This window comes from Salmo salar, chromosome ssa24, assembly GCF_905237065.1.
Source record: "Salmo salar chromosome ssa24, Ssal_v3.1, whole genome shotgun sequence".
NCBI classification, from domain to species: Eukaryota; Metazoa; Chordata; class Actinopteri; order Salmoniformes; family Salmonidae; genus Salmo; species Salmo salar.
The window spans coordinates 20,733,251-20,758,730 of record NC_059465.1 but is presented as its reverse complement, the minus strand read 5'-3'; the positions used below and the strand labels follow the sequence as shown (position 1 = coordinate 20,758,730).

Below are 25,480 nucleotides of genomic sequence, written 5' to 3'. Positions count from 1 at the left end.
GAATGTTGACATAGCCTTATCAGCTTGATAGGTTTTTTTCCCTCCTAAAGTCTAAGCAAGATCATGGCCCCACATAGAGTGTGGTGGACCCCTTATGTTTTAGCCTGTCTCAATTAGATAGTTGTGGCCCATCCCTAAATGCTGCTGCTTCTTCCCGTTCCCCCCTTTGGTTTTTGAGGAGAAAGTTGATCCTACCCTCTGGCCCCTTTTTACTGCTGGGATTAAGGGCATGTCAGACATGTGATCCAGGAAATACCTTTACTAGGCTCAACTGGGGTCACCATGGCAACTGGCACAAGATCCTGCTGCTGCAGGCCCCCACTTGCTCTCTCTCCTTCTCTCTTGTGTACACGCTCTTGCTCTCTCACTCTCGTACTCCCTCTCCCCCTTATTGTTTAGAGCCTTTGTTGAGATGGAGTGCTTACCGTGATCAGGATTGCTAATGTTGTCCTGCGGGTATGGTAGACAGTATGGGTGTGGTCCCTGGTTGGAGGAAGAGCCTAGTATATGCTACATTGTACAGTGCATTCAGAAAGTATTCAGACCCCTTTTTCCACATTTTGTTACGTTACAGCCATATTCTAAAATTGATTTAAATATCATTTTTCCCTCATCAATCTACACACAATACCCCATGACAAAGTGAAAACAGGTTTTTAGAAATGTTTGTAAATTTATTACGAATAAAAACAGATACCTTATTTACGTAAGTATTCAGACCCTTTGCTATTATACCTCAGCTGCATCCTGTTTCCATTGATCATCCTTGATGTTTCTTCAACGTGATTGGAGTACACCTGTGGTACATTCAATTGATTGGACATGATTTGGAAAGGCACACCTGTCTATATAAGGTCCCACAGTTGACAGTGCATTTCAGAGCAAAACCCAAGCCATGAGGTCGAAGGAATTGTCTGTAGAGACCCAAGACAGGATTGTATCTAGGCACAGATCTTGGGAAAGGTACCAAAATATTTCTGCAGCATTGAAGGTCCCCAAGAACACAGTGGGCTCCATCATTCTTAAATGGAAGAAGTTAAGATCCACCGCCTGGCCAAACTGAGCAATCAGGGGAGAAGGGCCTTGATCAGGGACGTGACCAAGAACCTGATGGTCACTCTGACAGAGCTCCAGAGTTCCTCTGTGGAGATGGGAGAACCTTCCAGAAGGACAACCATCTCTGCAGCACTCCACCAATCAGGCCTTTGTGGTAGTGGCCAGACGGAACCCCTCAGTAAAAGGCACATGACAGCCCGCTCGCAGTTTGCCAAAAGGCACCTAAAGGACTCATACCATGAGAAACAAGATTCTCTGGTCTGATGAAACCAAGATTGAACTCTTTGGCCTGAATGCCAAGCGTCACGTCTAGAAAAAACCTGACACCATCCCTACGATGAAGCATGGTGGTGGCAGCATGCTATGGGGATGTTTTTAAGCGGCAGGGACTGGGAGACTAGTCAGGATCGAGGGAAAGATGACCTATACAGAGATCCTTGATGAAAATCTGCTTCAGAGTGCTCAGGACCTCAGACTGGGAGCGAAGGTTCAACTTCCAACAGGACAACGACCCTAAGCACACAGCCAAGACCATGCAGGAGTGGCTTCGGGACAAGTCTCAATGTCCTTGAGTGAGCCAGCCAGAGCCTGGACTTAAACTCGATTGAACATCTCTGGAGAGACTTAAAAATAGTTATGCAGCAACACTCCCCTTCCAACCTGACAGGGCTTGAGAGGATGTGCAGAGAAGAATGGGAGAAACTCCCCAAATGCAGGTGTGCCAAGCTTGTATCATACCCAAGAAGACTTGAGGCTGTAATTGCTGCCAAAGGTACTTCAAAGTACTGAGTTCCTCTGTTCTGCCTCGCCTCTGTTCTGGACCTGGGAAGATGCCAATTGCTTGAACAGACAGTTCGGTACCTTTTAACCCATCAACACCTTGCACAAAGACCAATAGTGATGCAGTCAATCTCTCAACTTTGAGCAATGAGATATTGACATCCATACCACTGACATTTGCTCTCCGTGTATACCTACAGTGCCTTCAGAAAGTATTCATACCCCTTGACTTATTCCACATTTTGTTGTTACAGCCTGAATTCAAAATGGATTAAATACACACAATAACCCCATCTACACACAATAACCCATAATGCTGAAGTGAAAACATGTTTTTAGAAATGTTTGCTTATTTATTGAAAGTGAAATACTGATATCTAATTTACACCCAAGTCAATAGATGTTAGAATAATCTTTTGGCAGAGTTTACAGCTGTGAGTCTTTCTGGGTAAGTTTCTAAGAGCTTTGCTCACCTGAATTGTACAATATTTGTCCCTTATTCTTTTCTAAATTCTCCAAGCTCTGTCAAATTGGTTGTTGATCACTGCTAGACAACCATTTTCAGGTCTTGCCATAGATTTAAGTAGATTTAAGTTAAAACTGTAACTCGGCCGCTCAGGAACATTCACTATCTATTTGGTAAGCAGCTCCAGTGTAGATTTGGCCTTGTGTTTTAGATGATTGTCCTGCTGAAATGTGAATTCATCTCCCAGTGTCTGTTGGAAATCAGACAACCAGGTTTTCCTCAAGGGTTCTGCCTGTGCTTAGCTCTGTTCTGTTTCTTTTTTTATCCTGAAACTCCCCAGTCCCTAACAATTACAAGCATACCCATAACATGATTCAGCCACGCTTGAAAATATGGAGAGTGGTACTTAGTAATGTGTTGTATTAGATTTGCCCCAAATATAACACTTTGTATTCAAGACAAAAAGTTGATTGCTTTGCCACATTTTTTGCAGTATTACTTGAGTGCCTTGTTGCAAACAGGATGCATGCTTAGATAATGTTTGTTCTGTATAGGCTTCCTTCTTTTCAATTAGGTTAGTATTGTGGAGTAACTTCAATGTTTATCCATCCTCAGTCTTCTCCTATCACACCCATTACATTATTTAACTGTTTTAAAAGTCACCATTGGCATTGTGAAATCTCTGAGGAGTTTCCTTCCTCTCCGGCAACTGAGTTAGGAAGGACGCCTGTATCTTGGTAGTGATTTTTTTTATTTATTATTTTTTAACCAATCGGTGCTCTTCTTTGCGAGGCATTGGAAAACCTTGGTCTTGTGGCTAAATCTTTGTTTGAAATTCACTGCTGAACTGAGGGACCTTACAGATAATTGTATGTGTGGGGTACAGAGCTGAGGTAGTCATTGAAAAATCATGCTACACACTATTGCACACAGTGTGTGTTCAACTTTATTATGTGACATGTTAAGCACATTTTCACTGCTGAACGTATTTAGGCTTGCCATAACTAGGGCCCTATGAAATGCGTGTTATTTTTTTCAAAATTCCTTTTTTTCCTTTTTAATTTCTGTGTTTTACGATTTACGGACATTTTATCAGAAAGCGTGTCTAAAAATGTGAATGAATAAAACGTCAACAATTTAATTTGTAATGATGCAACACAACATTGCACAATTTTTTTTATTAAGGCAAGTGCGTCAATAGAGTTCTAAGTGTTTCATTATAAATGGAAAAAAAGTAATGCAAGAGTCTAGTCAACATTGCAGCAAGCAATAGGCAAAACCTAGAGTTGTTATACTTATGTAAAAACAAAACGTTGCATTCATTGGTTTTTGTCAAATAAAGTGCTTCACAAGTGTTTCGTTTTAAATGGAAAAAAGAGTCATGTGATAATGCAACAATAGGCAAAACCTATGGAACTACCTTATGAGCTCCTATGTCTGTCCATTGTACGTTTTCCATCTATCACAGACATCTCCATTGAAGTACATGATTGTCAGCCTCTTTGTGTTGAGCTCGGTGAGTGCCTCTTGCTTGTCTGTGAGTCGAGTCTTGTATTTGGTGAAACTCCTCACAGTCGTCTGAGCTGACTGGGAAGTAGATGTAGGGCACTGCCACTTCTGCAACTCTTGGGAATCTCGCACTCAGGCGCCTCTAGTAATCAGCAAGCTCCAAAGCAGGTGAGGGCTCCCTGGACACACAGTGCTGATAGGCAATCCATTCTTCACTGAGCTCTGTTGATGGGCTTGCCATGGGTTTCAGTTGTGTGTAGGCTTCAATCTGCTTTTCCATGGCTGGGGCCTGCCTAGGATTGAATACCCTAGCCAACCTGTAGACCTCTCTGGCTGGATGTGTGGTCCCAGTGCTTTGAGAACTTTGACGGCCAAGTGGAATGCATCATGGAGATGGTCAAGCACCTCCCTCCTCTCTAAAATCCCCATCTTTCTCAATAGCTCATCTGCCTTGGCACCATACCCACATGTTTTTGCCGTTCCATTCACTAGGTAAGAGCCCAGATCCTCCATGACATTGTATGCAGACACTGCTGTGGGACGGTGGGTTCCTTCCAGGATTGACAGAGCTGTCATCAGTTTGGAGCAGCTCTCCGAGATCAAGGTTAGCTTAACAGTGAGGGCCTGCACCTTCTCCTCTGTTTCCAGCTGGCTGAGGATATTTGTGACTGCCTGGGATGACTTTTCTGCCAACAAAAACTCTGTACAGATGAACATGCTCTGCATGTTACTTCACTGCCTCAAAACAGCTATTCCATCTGGAGCTCACTGCTTCAGGAGGAGCCTTGTCCTGCACAAACTCCTTCATAATGAGGAAGCTCACCCGTCTTCCCTTTCTGGCAGGCTTCTTGAAGGAGACAGATCTCATCCATGTCACAGGTAATGCAATTTCAGAGAAGTATTTGTTGTGCTGCCAGGTCTCACCCACCAGATTGATGACATGGCAGAGACAGGTTATATGGACACTGTTGGGCATCACTCCTTTCAGAACCTCCTTGTATCTGTGACCACTGCCCAAGCATCATTCAGATGGTTGCTGTGGAGGGAGGCTAGTACAGCTTGGGAAAACGTTGAGTAGTTACATCTCTCCATGAAAATGACATCCACCAGAAAGTACTGGTTTTCAGCACCTGCAATGAAAGATGAGGAAAAACTTAAATTATGTTTCAACCAAAATAAGTCTTATTTAAATTCCAAGTGTAAACAGAATATAGATCCAGTCATAGTTAGCTAGATGGAGAGGCAGACAGCTTCTGACATTATGCATCACTATGTTTCACCACAATAGCTCGTCGTTTGGAATATCACAATTTGCATGTGGACAATTCACATTGCAGAAAGTAAATGTAGGCTATTACAACGGTATATTAATAGACTAACTCACCAATGACGATGTTTAGAACGCTGCAATCCCTTGCATCTGTTGTCTTGTCAGCAACCACTGCAAACTTCTTGCCACGGATCTTCTGTAGAATGGCAGTCATATGTTGGTCGAACACACGGGGCAGGTGAGTTTGACTGACACGGCTTTCATTTTCGGCAACGCTCCTCCCTGTTTGCAATACTTCACTAGAAACGGCCGTAGCTTAGCTTGTCAGACTCGGCGCACACAGCCACAAAGTCCTGAATAAATTCTCATCTTGAATCTGCTGATGTGCTTGCACTAGTAATGGTTGTTTGAAGAGGCATGCTCTGGCTAACACGGTGCTTTTCCTTGTTCTTAACATGGGCTTTACACTTTAAGTGGTCATCACACGTATTGTTGCGGGTCCAATCAATAGTATGTTGACAGAATTTGCAAAACAGCTTATCGCCTGACTCATAATAGTCCGTTGGGTATTGCTCTGCTCTGAATTTAGGGGTTAGGGTCAAATTGTTTAGTTTTTTTGACGACTTGGCCGTCTTAGACGGCCTCTGACATGTTTCTCAAAGTGACAGCCAAGTTGTGAGGTGAAAACTGAATTATTTCTCGAGGCCTACTCGTCTGTAATTTTACAAATATAAAATAATTTGGCTTACTACAATAATTAGGCCTACTTTTGATTTTAAAAAGTACCAGGTGGCTTGTCCTTATTTATAGACAATTTTTTTCCCCCTCTTCCACACCAACTTTGCGGAACCTACAGTGCTTGTCTTTCATTATTTGGTCCGTTATGCATGAATATGAAGGCTCAGCGTTTGTTGTTTGCATGTCATGCCTATCTTGTCAACAAAAAAAGTTATTCAAGTGGTTGGTAGTATCAAAGGGTTTTGTTATGAACAAGCCATCTGCCTCAATGAAGGATGAAGCTGAGCTAGCTTTTTTTTGTGCCTAGAATTTCATTTAAGCTACTCCAGAGATTTTTACTATCATTCTTTATATCATTTATCTTTGTTCCATACAGTTTTTCAATTCATCTATCAATGGGGATTTGGCTGTTTTAACAGTCACTTTCTTGATGGGCGCATGCCTATCAGTAACTGGAAGAAGCAGTTTCATAAATACTTCAAGTGTGGCATCAGGTTGATCCTCATTAAACATCAGACCAACAAATATTTTTCACATCTTTGACATAGGAATCATTGAAAAACCTCTTGTATGATCGCTTATACACAATTTCAGGACCAGTCATCGGAACTTATTTTATCTAGATATAGCTATTATGATTTACTACATCCGATAGGTGTGGATACTGCTTTAGAGCAGATTTCTGCCGCGTTAGTTAAGATGTGGTCAATACACGTGGATGATTTAGTTTCTGTTTTGTTTGTAAATACTATGGTATGTTGACTGAGCCTGAACCAGATTGCAGGCATCAGTTACAGATTGAAGCTTATTTTTGAATGGACAGCTTGATGACAACCAGTCAATATTTAGGTCACCCAGAAAATATACCTCTGATATTATTATCGACCATTTCACACACATAGTCGAAATACAAACTTTTAGCACTCAGTGGTCTATAGCAACTTCCTACGAGAATAGACTTTAGGTGAGGCAGATGAACCTGTTGCCATATTACTTCCATATATTCTGATATGAGATCCTCTCTCAGCCTAACAGGAATACTCTAAACATGTACTGAGTGTACAACACATTAAGAACAGCTTCCTAATATTGAGTTACAGCCCCCTTTTGCTCTCAGAACAGCCTCACTTCGTTGGGGCATGGACTCTACAAGGTGTCAAAAGCGTTCCACAGGGATGCTGGCCCATATTGACTCATGCTTCCCACAGTTGGCTGGATTTCCTTTGTGTGGTGGACCATTCTTAACAAGGCTTAAAAATCCTTCTTTAATCTGCTTCACCTACAGTAATTGAAGTGGATTTAACAAGTGACATCAATAGGGGGATCATGGCTTTCACCTGGTCAGTCTGTCATGGAAAGTGTTTTTTGTTTTTTTGTACACTCTGTGTATATAGCAACACAATTTGCATTTCAATATTTCCTGTATATATATATTTTTCAATTTTACCTTTATTTGATTAGGCAAGTCAGTTAAAAACAAATTCTTATTTACAATGACCGCATAGGAACAGTGGGTTAACTGCCTTGTTCAGGGGCAGAACATCAGATGTTTTACCTTGTCAGCTCGGGGATTCGATCCAGCAACCTTTCAGTTACTGGCCCAACACTCTAACCACTAGGCTTCTTGACATGGGCAGTCAATCCGGAACATTTTAAGAACTTTGAACGTTTCTTCAAGTGCAGTTAAGTGCAGCTGCACCATCAAGTGCATCCTGACTGGTTGCATCACTGCCTGGTATGGCAACTACTCAGCCTTCGACCACAAGGCACTACAGAGGGTAGTGTGTACAGCCCAGTACATCACTGGGGCCAAGCTTCCTGCCATCCAGGACCTCTATACCAGGTGGTGTCAGAAAGGCCCTAAAAATTGTCAAAGACTCCAGCCACCCTAGTCATAGTCTGTTCTTTCTGCTACCGCACGGCAAGCGGTACTGGAACGCCAAGTCTAGGTCCAAAATACTTCTTAACAGCTTCTACCCCCAAGCCATAAGACACCTGAACAGCCAATCAAATGGCTACCCAGCCAAATGGCTGCCACCCCTGCTACTCTATCTATGCATAGTCACTTTAACTCTATCGACATACTGCCTCGACTAACCGGTGCCCCTGCACATTGACTCTGTACTTGTACCCCCTGTATGTAGCCTCGCTATTGTTATTTTACTGCTGCTCTTCATTTGTTACTGGGTTGTTTTGTGTTTTTTATTTTATTTTTTACTTTACACTTTTTTTTCTTAACTGCATTGTTAGTTAAGGGCTTGTAAGTAAGCATTTCACTAAGATCTGCACCTGTTGTATTTGGCGCATGTGACAAATAAAATTTGATTTGAAAAACCATGAGGTGCTATGATGAAACTGGCTCTCATGAGGACCGCCACAGGAAAGGAAGACCCAGAGTTACCTGTGCTGCAGGGGATAAGTTCATTAGAGTTAACTGCACCTCCTCAATGGCAGCCCAAATAAATGCTTCAGAGTTCAAATAACAGACATATCTCAACATCAACTGTTCAGAGAAGACTGCTTGAATCAGGCCTTCATGGTCAAATTGCTGCAAAGAAACCACTACTAAAGGACACCAATAATAATAAGAAGAGACTTGCTTGGGCCACGAAACACGAGCAATGGACATTAGACCGGTGGAAATCTGGAGGGTGCTTTGCTGGTGACACTGTCATTGATTTATTTAGAATTCAAGGCACTCTTAACCAGCATGGCTACCACAGGATTCACCAGCGATACTCCATCCCACCTGGTTTGCTCTTAGTGGGAGAATTATTTGTTTTTCAACAGGACAATGACACAACACACCTCGGCTGTGTAAGGGCTATTTGTCCGAAAAGGAGAGTGATTGAGTGCAGCATCAGATGACCTGGCCTCAACCATCACTAGAACTCAACGCAATTGAGATGGTTTGGGATGAGTTGGACAGCAGAGTGAAGGAAAAGCAGCCAACAAGTGCTCAGCATATGTGGGAACTCCTTCAATACTGTTGGAAAAGCAGGGAACTCCTTCAATACTGTTGGAAAAGCATTTCATGTGAAGCTGGTTGAGAGAATGCCTAGTGTGCAAAGCTTTCACCAAGGCAAATGGTGGCTACTTTAAAGAATATAAAATATATTTTGATTTAACACTTTTGGGTTACTACATGATTACATATGTGTTATTTGATAGTTTTTAATGTTTTCACTATTATTCTACAATGTAAAAATAAAGAAAAACCCTTTAAGTAGGTGTGTCCAAACTTTTAAGTGGTACTGTATATTGAAAAAAGTCAGATTTACATGGTTATTAAAATGTCACGCCAGGGTAAGCCTACATGAAACACAGCCCTTATTTTAAGTGTTTATAAAATCCCCTATAGGAGTAATGTTATGGTGGAAAAACAAATGTAACCTTTTCCATGTTACCGCTAGGTTTTATGGGTATTATTACTCATACTGGGGTACTCTGAGACGAGAGCATGAGAATTTGTTTTGCTCAGTCATTGCAAAAAAGTGCTGAACATGTTGGTTCACTATTTAAGAAGAAGATGGAGAACAATCTTTTGGCGCAGCTACATTTACACTTTATAAATGTAGCATACGCTCGTATCCAGAGCGACATAGTAAATGCGTTAATCTAAAGATAGTTAGGTGGGACAACCACATCACAGGCATAGAAAGTACATTTTTCCTCAAGGTAGCCATCAGTAGAGCCTGAGCTGGGGGGCTTGATAGCACAAGTGTGGAGCCCAGCCAACAGTGAGTTGCAGTGTTGCGGTAGTCCAGACGGGAGAGAACAAGTGCCTGGATTAGGACCTGCGTCGCTACCTGTGTGAAGTTGGGTCGTACTCTACGGATGTTGTCAAGCATGAACCTGCAGGAGCGGGTCACTGCTTTGATGTTTGCAGAGAAGGACAGGGTGTTGTCCAGGGTCACGCCAAGGTTCTTTGCACTCTGGGAGGGCGACACTGGAGTTGTCTACCGTGACGGAGAGGTCTTTGAGTGGGCAGGCCTTCCCTGGGAGCAGTTCAGTTTTGTTGAGCTTGAGGTGGTGCCCTGGGGGACACCAGTAGTGAGAGTACGTGGTGCAGACGCATCCTCTCCACGTCACCTGGTAGGAGTGGCCTGCCAGGTAGGATGCAATCCAAGAGCATGCAGAGCCTAAGACGTCCAGTCCTGAGAGGGTGGAGAGGAGGATTTGATGGTTCAAGGTGTCAAAGGCAGCGGATAGATCTAGGAGGATGAGAACAGAGGAGAGTGAGTCAGCTTTGGCAGTGAGGAGAGCTTCCGTGACACAGCAGTCTCAGTTGATTGACCCCGTCTTGAAGCCTGACAGGTTAGGTACAGATGACTAGCTCTAACACTAGGCGTACATAGCAAATCGATACTTGGAGTCACGTATCTGAATAATATTGCAATATGTAACTATAAAAAAAAAACATTTCTCCCATCACTGCAAAGGATGATGCAGAAAATGTATTGTGACAGGTGTTTGTGCCAGACAATACCACTTGGAAAAGGCAAAGATGGCTTTTTCACTGTATAGCCAATCCTCAGCCTATAGCTAAGGTTTAGACCACGTTGTCCTCTAATGCTGTTCCAGTGTCTGGAACAGACAAATGTCCCCATAGACTCCCAGGAAAGTTTAGCTTGATGGACTATATGTCAACATAATTGGTTTACGCCCACCCCCTGGTCGTCTATGTCATCGTAGAAAACGGGACTCAGGTGTCTAGCTCTGTGTCTAGCTCGCCGCCTCCCCATTCCTCTAATCTAATTCCACCTTCCTCTCCCAAGGAGCTCCTTGCCAGCCTGACGATTGGCCCTTGACTAATTTGGGGTGCGATTGAATTTAATGGAGAGCATAGTCAGGGATTGGGTGGAGAAGGTAAGAGGCTGGAGCTCGATTTTCAGCTCTGCAAACAAGGGCTTAGATTCCAAAAACCATGCGTGACTGTGGATGATGGTTCTTTCAGGGACATCGAGGAATGAGCTGCTCCCTTGTCTTTTTTTGATTCCTTTTATCATATAGCTGGGCACAAGATTAAGTGTAAACCTCTGACATATGCCTTTTTTATCAATCAAATTGATTAGAACATAGATTGTTGCATCACAGTATGAGAGCTTTTTGTACATTTACACAATGTCAGATATGAGCTATATGCACTATTTAGATTTTTGTAATTTTTTTCCTCAAGACATTTTCTTATGACTGGTCATGTTGTAGATATTATATAATCTGTCTCCTGCTGTATACAGTTGCATACATTTTGATATGCATCTCCCAGTATCATATGAACAATTATTTTCTGTAGTTTTCCTATCAGCCCAGTGACTAAAGGGATACTTCAGGATTTTGGCAATGAGGTCCTTTGTCTAATTCCCCAGAGTCAGATTAAATCGTGGATACCATTTTTATGCCTTTGTGTCCAGTATGAAGGAAGTTAAGAGGTAGTTTCGCTAGCCACTGCTAACTGGCGTTAGCATAATTAATGGAAGTCTATGGGTATGTGCTAGCAGTATGTTAGTTGGAGCGTGCATGCTTTTTTTTTAATGTATACTATTGTACAGGAAGGTACTTAGCCCTCACTTTGCCCTGTTTTTTCCCCCTAGTCGTCCCTGCACCACCTGTGAAAATCCAAGCAGAGCTTTACACCCTGTACCCTGGAGACCGACTGGAGCTGAAATGTAACACTGAGTCAGTCAACTGGACCAAGGACGATGCATTGGTGGTGGATGGGGAGCACACACGTTTACGAGACGGCCAACTGGAGATCGAGGGGGTGGAGCCAGCCGACTCGGGCCTGTACACCTGTGTCACTTTTGGCAACCACAGCTCCTACTTCTCTGTCAATGTCACAGGTAAGGTTAAATATACAAAGCTACCACCTGAGCGCTCAAATCACTGGTCCCGTAGAGAGAAACAATTAAAGGTATATCAATGCAGGGAAGCCCAAGTCCTATGACATTTGTCCTCTTTTCCTATTCACCAGTTGATATCCTGGCATCCTCTGAAGATGAAGAAGAGGAGGATGAGTCTTCCTCAGAGGAGGCAAAGCTGTCTAGCAGTCAAAAGCTTTTGCGTAAGTGTCTCATCCTCCTAGTCCTACTACCTGTCACCATTGCTGTTTCCTTGAAATGGTAGAACAGAGCTTGGTCCAGATTCTGCTCCTGTTGAGGTTAATGCCTTAAGCTTAACATAACAAAGCCCTAACTAATTTGGTTATTTACAGTCTCAGCTACAGTTCGTGTGATTCACCTATTAGGCGTGTTAGCTGTTCATCTAAGAGTGATTTGTCCATGGTTGTGATTGAGGAACAATAGCAGCCCACAGTGGTGGTTACACTTGAGTAAGAAATGTCACGCTAGTGACTCAGCTCAGTCCATTCCAGACTTCCCCTGATTTAGTGTTTGAGTCTACGGAGCGTTATAAAGCCAGTCAGGCGTGGTCAGCTGGCATCTGGTGATTGCCTTGGGCCCACGGGGAAGTAAGCAGCTAGCGTGGCGGGCACCCCTTATGATGACCTTGGGGCCCCAGGAGACTAGTCAATCCTATACTGGTGTTTAGTATGTTTTTTTTGTTGTTGTTTTTTTTAACAGGAAATGGTCTTGACTGTTTTTGTGGTTTTATGAAATACTCCTTCGCCTGATGGAAACTACCTGCACACACAATTGATGTCAATTTTTGTCAGAAGAGGTGTTTAACTTTTCTGTCTTTCTCTCCCTTGTTCCTCAGCAATGGCCCCTCAGTGGGCTCAGCCAGAGAAGATGGAAAAAAAGTTGCATGCTGTCCCAGCCAGTAAGACGGTCAAGTTCCGCTGCCAGGCCAGTGGGAACCCTACCCCAACACTCAAGTGGTTCAAGAACGGCAAGGAGTTCAAGAGGGATCAGCGAATCGGGGGCTTCAAGGTAAACCCCCCCCCTGAATTCACCCCTTGGTACTAGACTGCCCAAAGACCATACTGTACATTGATCCTAATTGAATATCCCCAAACTCCTTGACCATGAGTGCAGGTGTGATGGTGATATCATCACTTTTAGATCACCAACCCTCACCCCACAGCATTAGATGCCTGTTAGATGGGTGTGAAACTAGCTCCTGCTTTCCTCTAACTGGGGAACAATGCAAGGTGAAATCCAATGCCACAAAGGGATGATTGTGCCACACAGCATTCCTCGAGGATAGCAATTTTAGCCCTCCTTAAGAGGCAGGATACACCTGGCTGTCCTCATTTTAATGCATCTGGGTAACTGCTGCTGCATTTGTTTTCCATCAAGATATATCTGCGTATAGCAAAACCAACTTCTCAAAAAGGGAACTCAATGTCATTTGTTTTTCATAGAGGAGACAGGATGAATCCTGCCGATTTGAGTTAAATCCATTTCACATCCAATTAAGTTTATTTTTTATATGTTTTTTTATTTGATGCCCGTTGACAAACTACATGTCTGACTCAATTGACATTAGGCAGTTTTCCTTCCATCTCTGTGTTGGAGAACAGAACAGAACAGGACAGCTCGCTGTCAGAGGAAGTGAGACCGTGTAAACAGTTCACAGTAATGGGCGTGGTGGTGATGAGTCCGTTTACTTATCTTTTCCCTGTTGCAGATAGCATCTGTATACTGTGCTTGGCTTTTAAAGTTGACCATATCCTCACTGCAGCGTGGACGGTTGTGTGTTGGCTTGCGACAGCCTCACGTGGTGTAAGATGTGCTGGGATATTGTAGGGGGCCATGGTCCTGTTCATCTGCTCTTCCCATCAAGGTGTTGTCCAGCCTTGTCCTCGGTAGGCCCCCCCCCAGCTGGGACACATTAAGGAGTTTCCTATCAGCTCCCTGCCTTCTCTCCCCCGCCCAGCTTTACCATCTGGCTGCTGTTTTTTCAGTCAAGGTCTAGATGGGAGGCTGGGGATGTCTATGAACGGGGCTCGCCAGCCACCCGGCGCTTTGGTTTTATGACCACGGCTGCATTGTTCATATAGTCTTAATGTATGGAGACGGCAGGAGGAATAATGCAGACCACATGTATTAACCCAAGCACAACACATCTGGCCAGAAGCAGCTGTAGAACCCCAGTACATTTTTAGCTAAATGAGAGAAAGCGTAATGCAGGGTCTGCGTGTTTGATGTTGCCATTGTCTGAGAGGTTTGTTCGAGTTTAATCACACACTACCGGTCTTGGCAGATTTATGGAAGAACAATTATAACTTGGAATATAGAGAGCAGGATTTAGCCTTAGATGTACATGGGCTGTAACCTGACTGTAGTCAACCGTAGGTTTTCCCGGAACAGATTGTGACATACAAGTCATGTAACCACCAAAAAAACAGTTTCCCAGCCTCAATATGTTTCCAATAGTGCATTAATGTACTATTCCTCAAGCAATGGACCACAATAGTTTTATACAACATGGGAAATAGTATCCTGATAGTTCCTCCTCCTTCCCATGGTGAATTTTTTTTAATCTTTTGATCTGGATTTCATTAGACATCATTGAACTCGTTAGTTATTTGTACAAAATGGGGAAATATTAACTAGCAGAATTAAATGTGCTCTTGAGAGGTTATGTAAATCCCAATGTCAGAAAATAATCATTCAAGAAATGAACTTATGAATCAGGCTGGCTTTACCACCTTCTTTATAATCTAAACAAGTCTCTCGCATTTTATAATATTGATAGGATGTCTTGTGAAAGTATGGGGCTTTGCGGATCTATTTAAGTCTTAGTGCTTTGGTTGGACCAGCTGTCATCTTCAAGTGCCTTCCATACTTCCTCCTTTGACAAAATATTGAACCTTCCTCTTCTCCAATTTGTAGGTTCGAGAACACATGTGGACCATCATCATGGAGTCTGTAGTGCCATCCGACAAGGGAAACTACACCTGTGTAGTAGAAAACCAACATGGAAGCATTAACCACACTTACCAGCTGGATGTTGTCGGTAAGTCTCTCTGATCGGGGTCGTTTTATAGGTGAAATTTCTTGCTAAGCATCCCGAAGCCTAACCCATTCCCCTGGTTTAATCATCAATTGGATATCCATGTAGCCTAAGTGTGTTGTTGGTTCAATATAGCTAATGGTTTACAACACTAGGCCCTAGTAATCGAAGTAATGGTGTCCCTTTTTCCAAGGAGAGTCACATGGTCTTTCAAATTAGTCTTTTTTTCCCAAATGAACCTTGTTTGCGTTGTGGCTCTGTCGATGAAGCTGTGTAAAAGGGTGAAATTAATATTCCCTCCTGGACCTGCCCTGTGACTTACTCACGCTCCATTGGTTCTATAAATCAAAGCTCCACCACAGACAGTGGTGTCTCCTGGGATATTTGCGGCTGGGCCTGGGGTTGGCGTGACTTCAGTCCCCAACCTTGATCAGCTGTGAGATCATTTTGGAGACGGAGTGTAATTCTACAAAATGTGTGCAAAGCACCACACTGATCTCTGTATCAGGAAAGCAACCGAAGCCTGACAAGTTGTTTCCCTGCCAGATGCTGGGCTCATTAGTACGGTTGGGGGAGTTATCAGTCATCAAAAGGGCGCCCAGAGAACATTTCTCTCAGGGCAGCGGCTTCAAACTTGTCTGCAAGCTTGTGTTTCCAGTCATTTGGGTCAAATGGCAACAATTATACAGGCGACAGAGTAGTAGGGGAACTGTTATATCCCTGGCTGTAAAGTATTTAAGTAGTGAAATGACATGAGATCAGGGTAACCTTGTAACCTGGCCTAGATCAGGCTCTACTCACAGAGCTGTCCTCTTCCAGTTGTCTGTTACTCTCCTAGTTCAGGCATGCCTCAATCCCTATTCATTACTGGAATTAACTAGAAACGTCACAAAATCATTTGCTGTTGTTTCCCCAATGGTAATCCATTGTTTTTACCAAGGTATTTCTGTTGCAATGACCACTAGGATTTTCCAAAAGTATGTGGTTGACATGTCTTTCAATGTGACTGACATGTGTCTGTGTGTATGTGTCGCAGAGCGTTCCCCCCACAGACCCATCCTGCAGGCCGGACTGCCAGCCAATAACACTGCGGTGGTGGGCAGTGATGTGGAGTTTGAGTGTAAGGTGTTCAGTGACCCCCAGCCTCACATCCAGTGGCTGAAGCACATCGAGGTCAATGGAAGCCGCGTGGGCCCTGATGGCTTACCCTACGTCCGTGTCCTCAAGGTAGGGGCTCGCAGTGCACTGACTGAGTCCACCACCAGACTGTACACACCACATGGCTGCAAGTATTATTTTCAGTCTGGAACAAAAGGTGATAAAATGTAGGTTATGGGTGCGTTCGTAACTCTGGCTATCTACTCCAGATTTCAAAGCACTCTAGTCTGACTGTGCCAGAGCGCAGAATAACTGCTGAATTTATGAACACGGAACACCCGTTGAATATGACCGGTGTCAGTAAACGTAGGCAAAACAATGTTATTAAATTGTTGTCAGCAGCACAGTTAGTCACCAACGGCTATAGATAACAGGACAACAGCCTAATCAGCTCTGCTAGGGCGCTTTGAACACTCTGAGATCAAAACGCACTGAATTTAGGAACAGACAATCTGCCAACATTCTGTATTTACGAATGCCTAGAGCGCACTCCAGAGTGAACTTACGAACACACCAAAAGTAAGAGATGGCACCCCATGTAATACTTGGGGAATACAGCCAAACAGTATTAGATTTCAATTAAATCTAGTTGATCATTTTCATTGTATCAGTTTCATTGTGTCTTCTCTATTTTATCAATTCAAGGCTATCTGACAAAGGAGGGAAAATAGTATCCCTCTCCTAGGATATGATCCCTCTATGTAAGAGGTAGTTTCCTGTGCCCTGTTGAGTAAAACTCTATGCTTGAGAGAGGAAAGTCCACACTAACAAATGATTGTGATCTCATTCAACAGAGACAACTGCTTTTTGACCCCTCAATCTGATTATTTAAATGTTTGTTACAACCTCATTGACTTCTTGCACGTGACTTGTTTTTGTTTGCAGCACTCTGGGGTCAATAGCTCGGACACTCAGGTGTTGACCCTCTACAATGTCACTGAGGAGGAGAGCGGGGAGTATATATGTAAAGTGTCCAATTATATAGGCGAGGCCAATCAGTCAGCCTGGCTGACCGTCATCAGGCATGAGGCCCAAGGTAACCGCCCCACGTAGCAGCAGTAGCTAAGAGCACACAGAGAGCCTCAGCCAGGGGCTGTTAGGGCCACCTGGAGACCTAGGGACTTATTTAGGGACAACCTCAGCTGTTTCTTTCCTCCCTCGCTCCCTCCCTCCCTCTATCCCGCCTCGGTGCTCCTGACTGTAAATGACTCTATGGAAAATTCCCAGCAGAGCGGTTGAATGTGTTTAGTCTTGGTTTATGTTGGACTGCTTTCTCTTCCCTGCCCCATGGCTCTCCTGTGCCATCCAAATAAGGGCTTCTCCTGCCATCCACTGCTATTACTTTCACTCCCTTGCACTTCAAAGTCTTATGCTCTTATTACTGCCTTGTTTTTCCCCCCACTGCTTTTCAGCTGTCTTACTCACCCATTCCATCTTTCAATGAGCTCCTTTTTTTCTTGTGGATTTGTTGTATGGTAGAGTGAGTGTGTGTGCTCTGCTGAGGGGTTTTCCATGTAGCTCATCTCTTGCATGTAGAGATGAGTCTATAGGGTATGGGATGTCTGTCCCTGCTTCTCCTCAAATGGTGATGGTACAGTGAAGGGGTTCAGTGCTGCGGTGCGGTCTCTACCTAACTAGCTCCTCCACTAACTGTCTGGAGGGCTGATTCTGTCAGCGCCCTCTAATGGCAGTGTGGGTTTTTACTCTTGGTAGGGGGGGGGGGATGGTGTTGGACTGAGAGGGGGGGGTGAACACCCCACCCACCCTCTGTCCTGTCCCCTCCACTACCAGAAGTTTTTCTCTTTTCAGAATCTTTTACTCATGCCTCCCTTTTTCCTCTGGGCCTCTTGTCGGGTCTGCTTCCATTGTTCTTTTCTAGACTGCTGGCCTTAACACCACGGACAAGGAAATGGAAATCCTACAACTGAGGAATGTGTCTTTTGATGACGCTGGGGAGTATACCTGCTTGGCGGGCAATTCTATCGGGTTATCTCATCACTCTGCATGGTTGTCCGTTGTTAAAGGTATCAATGGTTCTCTCCTCTGATCTCTACTTCCTTCTTCCTCTCCCCTTTGGCCTGGTCATCCACTTTCCACATTTCTCTGAATATGGTCTCTGTAGACCCTACTTCAGTGAACAATGTTAATGTGTGTGGAAGCCAGGCCAGGTTGTGCTACTAACCTTCACCCTCACCCTGTAAGCATGGTTCCAGGCCCATCCAACCTTTCTGGATGGGACAGTATGGTCCATGTTGAGAAATGTTTTTCTTCTGTCTTCTGTTTTATGGAATAACAGAATGCCAAACACCCTGTCTGACAACCCTTGAATAGGAAAGTTCAAGTGTTTATACCCTCAAAATTGGAAAGTAGAATAAAAAGAAATGACTACAATTAACATTATTTGGCCAATTTTATAAATTATTTGTCATTTTTGTGATTAACTTTACAATGCACTTCTACTTTATTGCTTTAAGCTGAAGTTTTACATTGAGAAGGGGTTGTTTGGCAGTACTGTTGGTGTTTTACGCAAACCTTTGTCTCTCCCATTCTGGTTTCAATATGGTGTTTACATTTGATTATGTGTAAGGCTAATGTTTTCTGACAAGCACTGCAAATGACATATATCCCTGATGTCATTTCCTGCTGTGAGGACAAAGCCTGCTCTTAAGGCTAGCTTTGATAATTGGCCCACTGTAGTGGACGGCTCATTCCTCAGGGTTGGAATTTGTCCAATTATCAAGCTGCTTGTCATTCAGCCTCTAGACACAAGGGCAGCTCACTTGTGTTGCTGGTGTTGGTATCATTCTGGTGTTTTTTGGAAAGCGAGGTAAAAAAGAAACGTCCAATATGATAATTTGAATCTATATTGCAAAATATTACAACACTGATCTGAATTGGAGTTATTGGAGATAAGTAGATTTTGATTAAACACATTTTATATTTTGTCTAGTCTACTTCAGTACCTAGGTGGTTTGCTTCTTATCATGAGAGTCAATGTCAAATTTTGTAATTACAAGGAAATCATAATGAAAATTGTTTGTACCAACAACCACCACACAAGCCATTTAAAACTGGGCTTTTATGCAGAACCACCATTTTATGTGCCCTAAGGAAGTCAGAATGGGACATTTTACTTTAGACAAATAATTTAACTAAACTTACTATTGAACATGTTTAAAATGTGTATTGGTGTTCAATGGCATGTTTTTTTTGTTTGTTTTTTTGCCTGTGATATCACATGTTCTCCTTAAAAACAGAGCCATTGCACACAAATAAATACATAAGTTAGTATATTTAATGTACATCCGGTTTAATGCTCATCAGTTTGCAAAAGGCTCTGTGTAATATATTTGGGTTTGTCCCAACTCAAGAGAACTTGGCTGTTCTCTGCCACTAGAGAATATGGCTGCGGGTCACACTGGAAAAGAATGTGGAGTGAAACCCTATGCCTGAAAGAAGTGATTATGGTGCCACAATAGGAGTTTGTGCTCTGCGCTTTGTGCCAGTGGTGTCAAGGGCTCTGTTTTTCTGTACATGTCAGCTGAGTGGTCTTAGTGTACGTGTCAGGGTGATTGTGTGTGTTACATGCCTGTGTGTTGTGTTGTGAAAGTGTGATTGGTATTTGAGAATGCGTGGACCTCTGTAGTTGCAATTTGACCCAGTGTGGCTGACCTCCTGCCCCCTATCCTATCGCGTTGCCCTCATCCAGCAGTCCCCCCTTCTCCACCACCCAACCAAACCTACCTGGAAGTGCTGATCTACTGTGTGGGCTTCTTCCTCATTGCTGTCATGGTGGCCGTGGCCATCATCTTAAAGATGCGCAGCTCGTCCAAGAAGAGTGACTTCAGCAGTCAACTGGCTGTCCACAAGCTGGCTAAAAGCATCCCCCTGCGCAGACAGGTAACAGAAAGTAGATAGGGGGTTTGAAATCTTTATACCTTTTCTTGCTCTTTTTAGTATTCTCATCCCATTTAGTGTAATCTTTATGGAATCTTCAAATTGGTTTAACTTGTTCTTTTGAAATGGAAGTGTTCATTATATTGTGAAAATAAAAAACATTAATTCCTTGAGCTTCTGGTTCCCCAAAGAGCCCATGGGCTGACTCAGGTTGGTGTGAGTGGAGGGCAGGTGTTCGTTCCATCCTGCTCTCTGCTTCCACTGGGATCAATTAGTTGTAGTTGTGACATTGTGTCTACAGACTTATTTCAGTAACATTTTGGGGGTTTAACAAATTGTACATGTACTTTCTGTCCACACTGGACATATTTCTGTCTGTTGTTCCTTTCCTGGCTCCACTATGAGAGAGTAACAGCAGGCTTCTGTATTCCAGGTGTCAGTGGACTCTAGCTCCTCCCTCCACTCCGGGGTGATGTTGGTGCGGCCCTCCCGCCTCTCGTCCAGCGGCTCTCCTATGCTGTCTGGGGTGTCTGAGTATGAGCTGCCCCAGGACCCACGCTGGGAGCTGCCCAGAGACAGGTACACAGATGACTGGAACACCTATCAAATACAGACATCACATAACACATGGAATGGGAAAATTGCCTGTCTGTCACAATCGTCTCAAATTTGTTTTTCTTCCTCATCCTTTGACCCACCCAGACTGGTGCTGGGGAAACCCTTGGGAGAAGGCTGCTTTGGCCAGGTGGTGATGGGAGAGGCTGTAGGGATGGACAAAGAAAAGCCAAACAGGATAACCAAAGTGGCTGTAAAGATGCTCAAATGTAAGGTGTTTTTTTCCCCCCTCATAAACCATATCAAACCTGTGATTTGGGCACATGGCTGAGTCTCCTATACTGCATGTTGGGAAGTTATTTAAAAGGAGCATAGAAGGTAGCAGAAAGCCACAACAGTAATTACAAGATGGGAGGAGAGTTTTACTCAGAGCCGTGATGCACAGACATAAGAGGCATCTCCTACGGGCTCCTGGCCGCTGTAAATGGGAGACCAGGATATGTGACTGTGTTAATAAAACTGTGACGAGTGGGGATGTAGGAAAATACATGAATGTCTCTTTGGAAGTAGACTGTAGCCTTTTGCGTATAGTTGGTGCCTTTGAAAACATTTTTAAATAGTTATGTAAATGTACTTTGAAATCATTTTGTGTAGCATAATCTACTTAGTTTTTTACAATCTTGGATTGTTTTACTGTACATGTGCAAATAATAAAGAATTCCCATCATAGAGGTTTCAGGATTGAGTGAATTTTATGAGTAAAACAAAATGGAATTTCTTTCCTCCCCTCAGCTGACGCTACAGAGAAAGACCTGTCAGATCTGATCTCCGAGATGGAGATGATGAAGATCATTGGGAAGCACAAGAACATCATTAACCTGCTGGGAGCCTGTACCCAGGATGGTAGGTCTCACACTGGCACAGCCCCCCCTTCTTCCCTTCAAATCTTTCATTCAGAAATGCTGAAAACATGTTTAGTTTTGAGAAAGTGTTTTGAGACCCTTGCATTGTTCAGTTGTTTAACAGCATGTTCAGATCAGCATGCAGAAATGTGTCCAATGTTATGGTTAAGGGATTCTGACACCTAACTTCCGAGCTCTCAGTTTGAGATGACCACAGCTGCTGCCAGGGTTGCCATATCTTTCAAATCTTCACTGACAAGCCCTGGCACCATGCACTGTGTTCTGACCCTGCTGTGAACATTGCAGAGCTTTCTGTCCTAAACACAAGGCTGGTATTTGTTCCACCTCGTCCCTTGAGAAGTTCTAGTAGAAGTTACTGTAGGAATCTGGTAGCATTGCACATATTATTCCCCCCGGCTTGGTTTGAAATACAAACTAAAATTTTTTGGCAAACTGTTTTCAAGTCAATACATTTTACTATAGTGATGTCGATTTTGTTTAAACACTTGAGTACACGCGTTAACAGACATTTCGATTATTTTTCTTGTTCTTTATTTACATCTTGTAGAGTCTTAATTCCGTGATTTGTAATGTTTTTTTTTTTTTTCCTGACCACAAAATGGCTGTCCAGAATACACCATTAGTCTTCTCTCTCTGTCTGTGTGGCATGTTAGGAGAAAGATACAGCTGTTGGTTATAATTCAGAGCTTAACTCTCACTATGACCCCTCACCCCTCAATGAAATCCTTCCTCACCACTTGAAATGCCGTTCTGCTCCTATCAGTCTGTCTTGTTGTTTCAGATGTCACAAAGTTATTCTAAATGCCACATCCTCTAGTGCTGTTGAATAGTGAGTGACCCTTGTCTCCCCATCCCTCCCCAGGCCCTCTCTATGTTATTGTGGAGTATGCCTCCAAGGGAAACCTCCGGGAGTACCTGAGAGCTCGGCGTCCACCAGGCATGGAGTACTGCTACAACCCTGACCAGGTGCCCATAGAGAACATGTCTATCAAAGACCTGGTGTCCTGTGCCTACCAGGTGGCCCGCGGCATGGAGTACCTGTCCTCTAAGAAGGTAACATCAGGATCCGACTCTACGTACATCAGCACAGTTAAGTATAGTACAGTAAAGATGCAGTGTATGTGCTGGGCCAGCTAGACCTAGTTCTTATGTGTCTGTGTACAGTGTATCCACAGAGACCTGGCAGCACGCAACGTGCTGGTGACCGAGGACAACGTGATGAAGATCGCAGACTTTGGCCTGGCCAGAGATATCCACCATATTGATTACTATAAGAAGACCACCAATGTGAGTGTGCTACTAATTACATGACCTACCTCAGCCATGCTAATTCATGTGAGAATTGCTTCCCCTTAGCTTATTCCATCTCCTGTGTAAATAAGCCAATTTACACTAGCATTTAACCCACAGGGTCGTTTACCAGTCAAGTGGATGGCCCCAGAAGCTCTATTTGACCGGATATACACGCACCAAAGTGATGTGTGAGTATGGAATAGATACCTTTATCATTTGTTGGAATGGGCAGAAGTTGGTCAGATTCATGTGACCGGTGTGTTGACTGGCGGGTTTGTTCATCTGACTCTGCAGATGGTCTTTCGGGGTGCTGCTTTGGGAGATCTTCACCCTGGGGGGCTCGCCGTACCCGGGGGTTCCTGTGGAGGAGTTGTTCAAGCTGCTGAAGGAGGGCCACCGCATGGACAAGCCCTCCACCTGCACCCACGAACTGTAAGCCTCCTTCCTCAGTGTTCTATCATTAGAATGGATACTATGGGATTATCCCAGAGCTCAGGGACACCGCAGTAAAGATATTGTCCCAGAGCTCAGGGACACCGCAGTAAAGATATTGTCCCAGAGCTCAGGGACACCGCAGTAAAGATATTGTCCCAGAGCTCAGGGACACCGCAGTAAAGATATTGTCCCAGAGCTCAGGGACGCAGCAGTAAAGATATTGTCCCAGAGCTCAGGGACACCGCAGTAAAGATATTGTCCCAGAGCTCAGGGACGCAGCAGTAAAGATATTGTCCCAGAGCTCAGGGACGCAGCAGTAAAGATATTGTCCCAGAGCTCAGGGACGCAGCAGTAAAGATATTGTCCCAGAGCTCAGGGACGCAGCAGTAAAGATATTGTCCCAGAGCTCAGGGACGCAGCAGTAAAGATATTGTCCCAGAGCTCAGGGACGCAGCAGTAAAGATATTGTCCCAGAGCTCAGGGACGCAGCAGTAAAGATATTGTCCCAGAGCTCAGGGACGCAGCAGTAAAGATACTATCCCAGAGCTCAGGGACACCGCAGTAAAGATACTGTCCCAGAGCTCAGGGACACCGCAGTAAAGATACTGTCCCAGAGCTCAGGGACGCAGCAGAATTATGACTCTACCTTTCCCACTCTCCTTCTCTCCCACTCTATTCTCTACATTTCTCCTCCCTCCCAAAGATACATGATGATGAGGGACTGCTGGCATGCTGTTCCCTCTCACCGGCCCACGTTCAAACAGCTGGTGGAAGACCTGGACCGCACCCTGGCCATGACGTCCAACCAGGTGAGTCCCCACATTTGAGCACACCTCAGCAGTTCACACACACACACAGTCAACAGAGCTGATACACTCATGTTACTGTCAGGAGTAAATGCAAAATGTTAATGTGTTTACCTCACATTTAAGCCACTTGTCTGTATGTGGGTGTAAAAGTAATGATATCCAAAACCAGATGACTGTTCTGGCCAGTGTCTAATCCTCTCTCATAAATGCCATCTGTGTGTGTTTGCAGGAGTACTTGGAGCTGTCTGTGCCTCTGGACCAGTATTCCCCTAGCTACCCCGACACACGCAGCTCCACCTGCTCCTCGGGTGAGGACTCGGTCTTCTCCCATGATGCTGGGGCTGAGGAGCCCTGCCTGCCAAAGTTCCCTCCCCACTCCAACGGGGTGGCCATCAAGAAGCGCTGATACCTCACTCCACTCAAATACCCTAACATTCCTTTTCCTGTGTTCTCCTCTGCACCGCTGGCCTGGTATGGATATTTCCCACCCTCCCAGAGACTAGGTAACACACCGGTGGAGATTGTGACAGGGGCTTACTTCGGAAATGTTTAAACTGACTGGTAGGGCATCAAGAACTCAAGGCAGTTCGCTGGCTCGTGGTTGAGGTGGAAATGTTTTCAGGGCACTTTGTATTGCTGGGATTTTCTTTCTGTTTGTGTCAAACAGTGCAGGAGAAGGAAACACTCACTAATTTCTCTACTCTGGGCATTCCATGGAACAAAGGAAACAGACAGGACTGAATTGAAAGGATTATGAATTGGACGGATCGGAGTTAGAATTATGTCTGTTGTATTTGTTAATCAATAATAAATTAAAGCATTTTGCTTTTGAGACCAATTCCAAGGAACATTCATACATTGTATACACTATATATACAAAAGTATGTGGGCATGCTTTCAAATTAGTGGATTCGGCCATTTCATCCACATCTGTTGCTGTCCGGTGTATGAAATCGAGCACACCGCCATGCAATCTCCGTAGACAAACATCGGCAGTAGAATGGCCTTACTGAAGAGCTCAGTGACTTTCAACATGGCACCGTCATAGGATGCCACCTTTCCAACAAGTCAGTTTATCACATTTCTGACCTGCTAGAGTGGAAACGTCTAGGAGCAACAAACAGCTTAGCCGCGAAGTGGTAGGCCACACAAGCTCACAGAATGGGAGTGCTGAAGCGTGTAAAAATCCTCAGTCCTTGGTTGCAACACTCACTACCGAGTTCCAAACTGCCTCTGGAAGCAACGTCAGCACAATAACTGTTCATCAGGAGCTTCAGGAAATGGGTTTCCATGGCTGAGCAGCTGCACACAAGCCTAAGCTCAACATGCGCAATGCCAAGCGTCTGCTGGAGTGGTGTAAAGCTCGCCCCCATTGGACTCTGGAGCAGTGGAAATGCGTTCTCTGGAGTGATGAATCACGATTCACATCTGGCAGTCCAGCGGACTAGTCTGGGTTTGGCAGATGCCAGAAGAACGCTATCTGCCCCAATGCATAGTGCCAACTGTAAAGCTTGGTGGAGGAGGAATAATGGTATTGGCTGTTTTTCATGGTTCAGGCTAGACCCCTTAGTTCCAGTGAAGGGAAATATTAACGCTACAGCATACAATTACATTCTACACGATTCTGTGCTTCCAACTTTGTGGCAACAGTTTGGGGAAGGATCTTTCCTGT

The 25,480-nt window shown here is 44.1% G+C and overlaps 1 protein-coding gene across 11 annotated transcripts in view; it reads left to right on the top strand.

The window, feature by feature from the left end:
- LOC106585563 (fibroblast growth factor receptor 1-A) overlaps positions 1–24,980 on the top strand; it is a 45,981-nt gene extending 21,001 nt beyond the window's left edge. Inside the window, exons 3-18 of one of the 11 annotated variants that reach the window (XM_014171920.2) lie at positions 11,414–11,662; positions 11,794–11,883; positions 12,537–12,709; positions 14,618–14,741; positions 15,775–15,965; positions 16,782–16,932; positions 19,609–19,802; positions 20,227–20,372; positions 20,496–20,617; positions 21,141–21,251; positions 22,134–22,360; positions 22,436–22,558; positions 22,682–22,752; positions 22,859–22,996; positions 23,703–23,808; positions 24,038–24,978. In XM_014171920.2, coding sequence (XP_014027395.1) covers positions 11,414–11,662; positions 11,794–11,883; positions 12,537–12,709; positions 14,618–14,741; positions 15,775–15,965; positions 16,782–16,932; positions 19,609–19,802; positions 20,227–20,372; positions 20,496–20,617; positions 21,141–21,251; positions 22,134–22,360; positions 22,436–22,558; positions 22,682–22,752; positions 22,859–22,996; positions 23,703–23,808; positions 24,038–24,214 — 2,393 coding nt within the window. In that variant the 3' untranslated portion in view covers positions 24,215–24,978. Of the gene's footprint in view, positions 1–11,413; positions 11,663–11,793; positions 11,884–12,536; positions 12,710–14,617; positions 14,742–15,774; positions 15,966–16,781; positions 16,933–17,775; positions 17,921–19,605; positions 19,803–20,226; positions 20,373–20,495; positions 20,618–21,140; positions 21,252–22,133; positions 22,361–22,435; positions 22,559–22,681; positions 22,753–22,858; positions 22,997–23,702; positions 23,809–24,037 lie in introns of all 11 variants that reach the window. The other 10 variants (XM_014171919.2, XM_014171925.2, XM_014171926.2 and 7 more) reach the window with 10 other exon arrangements.
- Positions 24,981–25,480: the final 500 nt, after the last annotated feature.